General features: G+C 29.9%; 2 protein-coding genes across 2 annotated transcripts; one reads left to right on the plus strand and one right to left on the minus strand.

Moving 5' to 3' along the window:
- Positions 1 to 511: 511 nt before the first annotated feature.
- Positions 512 to 1,947, minus strand: LOC124822081 (peroxidase 51-like). The gene is made up of 4 exons (XM_088101073.1): positions 1,787 to 1,947; positions 1,500 to 1,700; positions 1,229 to 1,394; positions 512 to 1,009 (listed from the first exon to the last, which is right to left on the minus strand). Exons 2-4 carry the CDS (start codon positions 1,524 to 1,526, stop codon positions 606 to 608), a joined length of 597 nt encoding a protein of 198 aa, XP_087957199.1. The 5' UTR covers positions 1,527 to 1,700; positions 1,787 to 1,947; the 3' UTR covers positions 512 to 605.
- Positions 1,948 to 8,865: 6,918 nt separating this feature from the next.
- On the plus strand, positions 8,866 to 10,783 carry LOC148191965 (glucan endo-1,3-beta-glucosidase 13-like). Its single transcript, XM_088100254.1, has 3 exons — positions 8,866 to 9,127; positions 9,236 to 10,348; positions 10,464 to 10,783. Exons 1-3 carry the CDS (start codon positions 9,007 to 9,009, stop codon positions 10,493 to 10,495), a joined length of 1,266 nt encoding a protein of 421 aa, XP_087956380.1. The 5' UTR covers positions 8,866 to 9,006; the 3' UTR covers positions 10,496 to 10,783.
- Positions 10,784 to 11,091: the final 308 nt, after the last annotated feature.

Below are 11,091 nucleotides of genomic sequence, written 5' to 3' on the forward strand. Positions count from 1 at the left end.
CCCTTTTGATTTGAATTTATAACTGTAGTTTGGCCTTTGGGTACAATGGACTGTATATGTATATGATGATAATAATAATAGTAAAATATCTCACGGAGAAGATTGAACAGTAAATTTGTCGGCATGGGAAGAAACCACGTGATAATAATAATAGTAAAAAATGAAATAATATTATGTAAACTAAAAAACAAAAAGTTATATAAATTAAAAATAATAGAACTCTTTAACTAATTAAGTTATATATAAACTAATTTAATTTGTTTAGTGAATAATCTAATGCAAAAGTGTTTCATAAGAAAAGGATTTATGATCATGCCGAAACGTCTATGCAATTCCCAGTACTATCTTAGTTGATTAAGAATATGCAATTCCGAGATAAGGTAAGCTGCAACCTATGTGAATTCGAAAAAAACACTATTCTGATGTTTCATCCACACTAATATGTTAATGTTTCTGGAAAAAATCTGATAATATAAGAGGAAGAACGAAAACAAAACAAAACAGAGGAAGGTGATAAATTAAATTCTTTCAATACTTGTTATTTTAAACATAAAGGAAACCTAATATACACAACGAATCCCTGAGGATGTGTTGTTTGTGGAAAATTAGATGACTGAACAATCTGTACGAATGTTGCCATTCTGTGCATTTTTTACTCCGACTCGACCCAATTTGGTCATGGCAGCGGCGAAATTGGCACGGAAGATTTTGCTGCTACTGGCAAAAGCATTGACGGTGGCCTTGGACCTTGAATCCGTGAAGAGAACTTGGTCAGAGGTGAAGAGGCCCTTCCCTTGCTGAAGATTTCTGTAGTAAACATTGTCGAATGCTCGTGGTGTGGTCGGGTCCATATCGATGGCAATCCTTGGATCCACATTCCTTGGGCACATTGACTTTAGCTGTGATGCGTATTTCTCGTTCAGTGCAGGGTCCACTCCACTTTTGCTCTTGAAATTATACACTCTCTTTGAGAACTTGTTGCAATGGGAGAATCCCACAGTGTGCGCACCTGTGTAGACCCACATGAATTATCAAAAAAATCCTAACTTTGACGACGCAGCCTCTTCTTAACTATGATTGTCTTCACTCTTCTCTTATTTGCAAGACACGAAATTTAAATCCGTAAAATTTTCCCATTGCTTTGGATCTCAACAATGGGATTGAAAAGTGAAGACACGTGTATAGAGTTCAATAACTTGAAGAGTCTTTTTGGGAGCACGCGCGTTACCTGAAAGGGCTACCATTTCTGTCTGGGTGAGACCGTTCGCCGCAAACAGTGAATTGAGCTGGTTCAAGGTGAACTCTGGCTGAGGCAGCCTCCCGTTTACGTCTGAAGCTTTAGATCTTAGCCCGTCAAATCTTCCCAATTCAACTTCGTAGAAAGGCCCACCAGCCTGAACAACCATTTTCATTATAATTCAATAAACCTTATAATTACTCATTGGATCAACATGTTTCTCACGGTAATCATAGTCACAAAAGGTAATCAATGAACAAACCAGTGCAATAACATCTCGTGTTGCCATGGCTAAAATATCAGCACACGAAACTTTGTTCCTACACAGCGGAACTGCATCCACTGCTGCTTTTGCCTTAATCACCGTGTCAAACCCATCTCCGGCAAGTGAAAGATTATCAGGGTGATCCTTCTCTGCTTTGTTGTTTCCCGTGGACGCAACCAAAACCGAAGCATCACAACCCTGCAGTAATATTGCAGACACAACACTAATAGTATTATTATTATTTAGACGGTGAATGAAAGAATGAAATGCATGCGATTGATTACCTGCACGAAGCAATCATGGAAGAAGAGACGGAGGGTAGCAGGGACCGTGACGAATGTTTGATGAAATTTCTTTTTAACTGCTTCTCTGACGATGTTTTCGACATTGGGGCATGTTTTTGCGTAGTGGTGTCGACTGAGCTGGGCAGAGGAAGGACAATAATAAAGACAGAGAGTGGAGAAAAAAACCAGACAAGGATGAGGTTAAGCCGAGCCATTTGCTGCTATTTGCAGATAAAGGAGAAAGAAAATGCAGAGAGGGAGATCGATTGTGAATGATGGTTTGAGTTGAGTGCAAAAGTGGAAGGGGAGTGAGGGGAATANAAAAAAAACATACCAGTCACAAATGAAAATACATATTTTAACAAACAAACCTCATCTAAAGATGAATACTTAATCATAAATAAATCCCAAACCCACAACATTTTGACATAAAAAATAAATATTAACTCAAATTAATGTTTTCCTCGTGTTTTCACACAAAACAAACTTTAAGTTTGTTCTTTTAATATTTGACATAAATTATATATTTTATATTAGTCAATAAAAAAATTGATGTTAATATCTTCGCTCATTTAATAAGTGTCATTTTTATTAATTTTAAAATTTTAAATTTTATTTATATATTTATAGTAACTATCCTCTTATGTATTGACATATATTAATTTAATACATATAATAAAAGAAATTAGAGAATACCATAATTATTTTATTTTTAATTAGAACCTTTACAATCATAAAATGAAAAGATAAAATGTATTTAAAAAAAATTGCATCAAATTTATATATCTGCTCATAAATAAAGAAGAGGGACATCCCCTTAATATTTTTTTAAAGTAAAAACATGATTATTTTTTTAAATAAAATACAGAATAAACTGTTATTATCTTAATTAATTTTTTCAAATAATTACTTATTTAATAGTGATACATACCCAGTGTTTTAAGATGAAGATGTAGTGCACGCATATTTGTTCCCTAAAGAACAAACCATTCACGCCACTCTTTCTACATGTTTCTTCAGTAGCAAGTGAAATTATTAAGCCCATCAAGGACCTCCATGAAAATTAAAGGTAAGAATCTATTATTAATAACATTTCCTTTTGCTTCTCTTACTCTCCATTCAATTCATCAACAAAACCATTATAAGTTTACAAATGAATGATATTGTTCATATTAATACCATTTATCATATAACTTCAATATTAATTGAATATTTATACTCACTATATATATATATATTATGATTTAGTTATATTGTATGAGATTTTTAATATTTTATATTTTTACTTAAAAAAAACAACTTGTATAAAATTTTAGTTTCGGACATTAAACTATGTACTCTTCTATCTAACATTAAACACTTTTTTATTATTTTTCTTCTTATCGTATTATATATTTTACAAATCTATTATTTAATTTTTTTAAGAAGTATCTACTATGAATATGAATATTTTGGATATGTATGAATATTTTTTTCTTTATTTTAATTAGCTTACAATTGACACAACATGTAAACAGGGAGAGTAGTCAATTTATATTTGGAAGTATATCACCCTGTTTTATAAAGAAGCACATAAGCTTAAGATTCCAAAGGTGGAAAAAGAAATTCTAAAAAAAGTCAGAGATATGGTTTGTGTGGACCAACCATCATGGATTCAAGCTAGGGTTCCAGCTGGAATATGGTGTTCTGAACTCACACCGAACAATCTTTTTTCACACTGAAATAGTGAGTAACGTCTTTCTTAGCTTATAACATAGAAAAAAAAAGAACACTAACATCTCAAAGTTTACATGGATGTTGATTAACATGATTCAAGTGTTTCAGATCATATGGTGAAACAAGAGTTTTTTTTTTTTCCTTTTTGTTTAATATTTCAGTTAATTTAAATATTATATATGTTCCTGGATAAAAAGCATTTTTAGTTATTATCAAGATATTTAAATTCGATTTTAATCTTCTAAAAACTAACCCATTTTCTACTGGCCTAATTTTGAAGTATTTTACTTTTATAGTTCTTAAAATAATCATAATTTATATTTAATAACGAGAATAGACCACCACAAAATAAGTATTGACATATAAGGGAAATACTTTTAGATTAGAAGGAAAAAATCTATTGAGAAAACTAAAATCGAATTTGATAAGTTTTAAAATGAAAACATATTTTATATTTTTAATCAACTAAAACATGTCGGTAGATATTTTAAAACACTTTTCATTATTGGTTGTAATTTATAAACAAAAAATTTACAAAAAAAATAAAAATTAAACAAAATTCATGAAATGTCAAGTTTTCTTACAATTTTTAATTAATCAAGTGTGTGTTTTCAGTGTATTTTATCTAATATTAAACTAATAATCACTTTGATGATTTTTCTCTTCTTTTTTTCTCTCTATGTAAATATATTTTTTTCCTCAATCATATAATAAAAAAAATATAGTTTTTTTTCTTTATATTTTTCTTTTCCATTTAATTTTCTTTCACACGAATACCTAAGAATGTATTTTAGGCAAATAATGATACCCAAATGATTTATTTTACATACTCATTTAACACTTATTATTACTCTATATATAAATTGAATATTCGGGTTGAGTAGTTGGAAGCAAATATAAATGGACCAACATCTTTTTTCCATAGAGTTGAAAAACAAACAAATAGAAGAGTTCAATACATAGAAATATGATTGATGGGAAATTCTCATTCCTATTTTCTAATCAAATGTGACATATTAACTACTAATTAACAATTTATTTATAATAATCATTATACAAACAAGACGTATTTTTCAACATTAACTAGAAATAACTTTTATAAAAAAAAAATAGTTAATCATTTAAAGAACAGGTATTCTAGAACCTATTATTTTTGTTTAAGAAAAACATATTTAACACAAGTGATATCAACTACTTAAAATACAAGTAGCCACTGGCTATTTATGTCAAGTGACTCATTTTAATTGATGTCTCTTGGGCCTAGTTCTGTCCAATGCTGCTATTTTTTTTAATTGGTCCAGTTGCTCCCTTTCAATATATTTGTTTAGTAGCACCTTTCAAACGTGAAAAAAAAATTACAGAGTGTAACAAGCTTATGAACTCGATTTATGGAATAATTAATTAAACTGTTTTCTTCAGGTAAATAATAAATAATTTTAAACCTAGTTGTAAGTTTATTATATAAATAATTAATCTGAAAATTTACTGTCATAGACATGATAAAACATAATGTTTTACTATGACAGCCATGAACGGAAAACAATATTGTTTAAGTTGTTTGGTGGAATTTTGATTCAGTAGTTGTACGTTAGGGGTAGGAACCGTCAATGAGGCTATTGTCCCTTGACAGTCTCTTCCAGCAAGGTACTGAGAATTGGGCCATTGGGTCTGTGGTGGGCTCATTGTAACGTCTTGATTCCTTTTCTGTGCTCGTTCAGTGTGGGTCTTTTTCTTCAATTCACGAGTTTCACGTCTTTTTTGTTTCACGTGTTACGTTCCTTTCGACAAATTGACATTGAAAATGATTGATTTAGGTTATTTTAAAAAATAATTATAAATAAAATCAAATTGGGTTAAGTAGATATGACTTTATTATAAATAAGTTGTCATTAAATTATAAAATTTTAAATTTTGAAATTAAAATCATGTTTACAAAACATCATTTTTGTGTTAGTGATGAAGATTAAATATAACTTTATTTAAAATTAATCCCGTTTAAATAAAGTTGTGTAATATATACCACTGCAAAATAAAGCTTCAAAGTCTCACGTTCAACTTCATAAAACAAAAAATTAACGCTAAAAAATTATTGTTGATATTTTTGTAAATAGAAGTTCAATTAAGACGTCAGAATTTGGACTTTTTTTTACGCAAATTGGTTATAAGATGTCAGAAATTTAGAATTCTGGCATCATATTAGATAAATTTTTAGCGCAAAAGTGAAAATGTATTTACATATGACCTCAAAGGCCCTAGTTTTTATAAGACATCAAAATATCACTTTTCAAATGTTATATGTTAGTGAATTCAATAAAAATTTGGGCGAAAGATTTTTATTTTTGCACGAGACTTTCTTTTCTGCTTAAACTTTTAACCCACAAAGTTTGTCGACCAACACATGTAATCTCTCTTTCATTTTATACAAATGTATGTTGATTAACTACTTTAGGTATGATTTTTGTTCGTTTTGACTTATTGGTTTCATGTTCTCTATCATTAGCGTGTTCTCCTTTCTCTTTCACTGGTGACAACACTTTATTTCGACTAATCTTTCTTCAAAAATGTTAGTTTTTGTTTTCGTTTTGAAGAAGGTTGAACCTATTGGTATTAATATTGATATTGATATTGATATTGTTGAACTTGTTTGCTGTATTGTTGAATTTGTTTGTTGTATTGTTAAACTTGTTTGTTGTTCATACTAAATGTTGTACATCACAACTTGGGGTAAAACTGAAAGTATATTCAAAACAACTCCAAATGACTTGAAAATTTGTTCAAGCACCAAAATATCATGAGAAGCTCTCACAAAGAAAAAATTAGATCAAGATTCAAAGTTTAAGTATGTGAAATATTTTTGCAAAGTTTGTAAAAAAATTAACAAAAATAGAAAACAACCTTTTTTTAAACCTAGAAGGAACAACCGTCTACATGAGCTATCACGTGATTGAAAATTTTGTTCTACCCTAAATCAACATATAATAACGACAAATCGGTCAATCGAAACTAATGATATGGTTGTTTAAAGATATATTACAATTGACTTTCTAAATAATTTTTATATTTCATGTAGACTCAAAGTAAAGACTTTTGGTGTTTTTTTTATTCTGAAACACGAGTTCTAAAGAGTGGTAAAAAAAATCTAACAGAAAACAATAACCATAACTATCAAAACAATTTCAAGTTCATACTACTATTCACCATAACACTATTTACTTGTGACAATTTTTTTTTATAGTTCATAGCTTATAATCAGTGCTTTATAAAATGCCAAAAATTAGACTACATCTTTTTAATTTTCTTCTTTTCATATCTTGTAGAATTGTAAAAATAAATCACTTTTAGTTAAAAAAATAAAAAAAATTGACAATGACAAAAAAATAAACATAAAAAATTTTCATTTTTTAACATTAATTAACACATTATCTTATTTTCAATGTCAATTAACGTCCTAATTTTTTTATCTCTGACATCTGATAACCGTCTTCTTATACAGCGTTAATTTTTTTTTTTTTACTTTAAAAACTAAAGAAAACACATGTCAGTACATTTTTTTGCATTAGTTATTCTCTGCTATACTTTTTTTAAATACGATTAATTTTAAGTGAGTTTTTTCACAACATCACCGCTATGAAAGTATGTTTTATAAACATAATTTCAATTTAAAAAATAAAAAATTATTTGATTTAATAATGATTATTTTTGTAGTATTTATTTAGGACGCATCTATAATTTTTATAAAAAGTAACTTAAATATGTAACTTTCCCATCAACTAACCTAAATTAGTCAATTTGGCGCACTTTTTCCTAGGTCTATTTTCTAGTACGAGTTGACACAAATTTTAGAATGATTTATTGTTTTTGTCTTTTAAAATTTCATCACAATCATTCAAGTTGCAATGAACACATTTCAATTTAAAAATCACCATTGTATTGATAACACCATGCTTAAGGCAGTTGTTCTTTTTGAATGAATTTGAGGGAGTGAATTGGAGGGGATTTGAAGATAAATTTTTTTATCATTTATTTGAGTGAATTTAAAGGTAAATAAGAGTGAATTTGGAAATAAAATTTGTGAGAATTAATATAGAATTGTATTGACGTGACAAATTAAAAAAATTTATTTTCAAATTCACTCTTATTTACCTTCAAATTCACTCAAATAAACGACAAAAAAATTTATCTTCAAATCCTCTCAAATCTACTCAAAAGAATAAGGTCTAAATGAATTAAATAAGTTGGATACAACGCAAATATTAATATTTTGAGTGTTCAATAAATTTTAAATTTACAAAATATTCCTATTTATAAGTGGTTGGATTGTATACTTGGAGTTGCATCTACTATTTATGGGTGTATATAGGTTCGATTTAAGTGAATTAATTACTGAACTTGGAAAGTAGAGATTAATATTTACATTTTTATTAAATTTAATCTAACTTAATTAATCTTTAATAGTACTAGTTTGAATCACAAATTAATTTTTTTTTTCGTAAAATTTGTAGTTTTAAAATGTTAATTTTCAAACTGTTTAAGTTTTTTTTTTTTAAAAAGGATATATTGTCCAACATGTAAGGAATGGAATTATTTAATATTAAAAATACACGTTTAGTTCATAAAGTACATTAAATAACTTATATTATTATTTAATAATTTTAATCAAATAAAATTTTATACTTAAATATTAAATAGGATTGGATTTAATCAAATAAAATTTTATACAAAAATATTAATTTTTATACAATAAATATTAAATTTTATACTAAAATTTTAATCAAACAAAATATAAAATAGATTGTGATTTAATTTTGGTAAAGCATTACAAAATATAGAATGTTTAATTATATGGTAATTTTAATGGTGTGATTTTGTTGACATTGTTAACATATAACAATTAATTTCTTTAACTTTACATTTTAAAATTTTATTTTATTTTACTTATTTAAATTTTAGGAAAAATGTTAGTTAATAAAAAAAATAAAAATATTAATATTGTTTCGTTAAAAATATAAAAAAGGTGAGTATTTATTTATTTACTTTTAAAATAGTATGATTATTATTTAAAATACTAGGAAAAAGTATATAGTGTAACAATTTACCTGAAACAATGTAAATACTAGCTTTAATATTATATTGTAAGTGAAGTCTTTCACTGTATTATTATTACCTTTGGGTATTTATCATTATAAATATATATTCAGTTGGTCACTTTTTCTTTAATTCTCAATATTGCATGACCATTAATTATGTGTACTGATGTTATTTCTCCATTTCTCTTTGTAAGAATTTGTTAGCATGTTTGTCCTTTTTGTGTATTTATTTATTTTCTCGTACTGTTATTACACGACGAGTCTTATTTTCTATTTTTCCCCCAAATGGTTCAAACTTTGGATGTGGAACTGCAGATGTAGGCATTGTGGAGAAAGAGAAACTCATAAACATCGCAACACGAGTTAAGTGTTCTTCTGCGCTATTAAAAAAGGTCACATTTCCAATATAAGAAGTGCATGAGCCCGAGAACTTCCCAGCAAGTTCGAGTTTGTTTAAAAAGTGTGCTTCATACAAAAGCTCTGAAGAAAATGGGGTGGCTATGTCCTATTTTCTTTCTTTGTTTTCTGGGTCTTACTGGTAATGTGTTTTGTTTTCATAAAGTTCTCAACTTTGAATGTTGTGCAGTGTGTTTTTTTTTACTTCTTCTGAATCTAATATTTGTTTTTTGTTGGTTTAAATTTGCAGTAACTGGTCAAGAATCCATTGAGTTCCTAAACCTATGTGAGACGAGTGATGACATTTTACAAGCCTCATCACAAGCTGATGAGCTTCCCTTGGCTGTTTCAGTGAGCGCTGAAGACCTCAATGAGGTCTCTTTCAGTATTCTATTGGCTGAAAGATGGCTCAGACACAACGTTCTTGCACACTACCCTGCCTCCAATATCACCACCATAGTTGTGGGAACCACTGCTTTCTGCCAACAGCACCAACACAACCACCTCTCTGAGGTTCTGTCTTCCCTGAAAAATGTCTACCACTCACTCAAGAGGTGGGGTTTGGAGAAAGACATAAAAGTTTCTGTTGCTTTTACTCTGGAGTGTTTGTCTCTAAACAGAGTTTATTCTAACAATGATTTGAAAATGGTCAAACCCCTATTAGAGTTTCTCCAAGAGGTAAACTCCACATACTCTGTGATCCCACATAATGGCTTCTCCCATTTCTCTGATAAAAGTTTGAGCTTGGTGTCTTCCCACTTTGAGTCCTTGAAAAAGCTTGGATTTTTCTGTCTCGGCAACATAAATGTCATCGCCATTGTTACAAAAGGGAGAAAAAGCACGGCAAGAAAGCTTTCAGTTGTTGATTTTAGCCCAATAGGTTCTTTACCAGTAAGGCCAGCTCCAACACCAGAAATAGCCAAGGCACCAATGACCCCTTCCAATGTACCTTTGCCTCCTTTAGCACAAGTAGTTTCTTCACCCCCACCAATTCTTTCTCCCGCTTTTGCCCCTGAAGAGCCACCATTTGGTGTTCCAGCTAGTTCACCTCATGGTTTCACACTCCCTCCTTGTGATCCACTACACAATGGCTCACCTTACCCCCAGATATTCCCTGTCCAGAAGGTGTGGTGTGTGGCTAAGCCCAGTGTTCCTGAAGAAACCCTGCAACAGGCTATGGATTATGCTTGTGGAGAGGGTGGTGCTGATTGCATGGAGATTACGCCACAGGGAAACTGCTATTATCCTGATACTGTGGTTGCTCACGCTTCCTATGCTTTCAACAGTTACTGGCAGAAGCACAAGAGAAATGGCGGAACATGCAACTTTGGAGGCACTGCCATGTTGATCAATGCTGACCCAAGTAAGCATGCATTGTCCATATTGTCTTTGTTTTCTCAAATCTGTTTTAGCTTGGTTGGTGCTATTGTTTTCTTCTCTTGTTCCCTTCATTATGAAAGAGTGGTATTGATTTGCAGGTTTTCTTCACTGTCGGTTTATTCTTAGCTAAGCGAAATCAAAGTGGTGCTGGCGACCTTCTTTTTCTTGCAGTTAGTGTTGAGGATTTTATGTTAAGGTGACATTGCTTTTGATTTCCTTGCAATCTGTTTATTTATAATGTATGGACCTAGGCAGCTTCTATATTGGGAATAGAACAAGGACTAACTTAGATACGTTCCAGCATAATCGTCATGTTGTTTGTTTTCCCATGGTTTATGGATATATGTAGTAACTAAGTTGTAGTTCTGTTCTGAATTACTTTTCCGATCTATATGTCTATTTTTCCTTCAATTTTCTACTAGAATTGTCTTTTGTTGTTTTAGCTGTAAGAATACAAATTTTATCAGATGTACCAACACATTTTTGTTTCTTGCATACCATTTAAATCAGTTAGAAATTTGCGTATGGAAATAGAACATCTTGAATGGTTAGTTTTCAAAACAGGATTACAATTTGTCGTTTTGAATCCAGTCATTGTTGATTATCTTCCCCAATTCAAACATCCTTGCTCTGTTTGTCCGAAGGGTCTTTTCTTTTTTGATCTACAATGTTTTTTTCTTGCTCTGTATGACAGAAATGTCTTTCCTTTTGTCATCTAAAATGTTT

Source organism: Vigna umbellata, chromosome 10, assembly GCF_029865625.1.
Source record: "Vigna umbellata cultivar VRB3 chromosome 10, Vumbellata_1.0, whole genome shotgun sequence".
In the NCBI taxonomy this organism is placed as follows: domain Eukaryota; kingdom Viridiplantae; phylum Streptophyta; class Magnoliopsida; order Fabales; family Fabaceae; genus Vigna; species Vigna umbellata.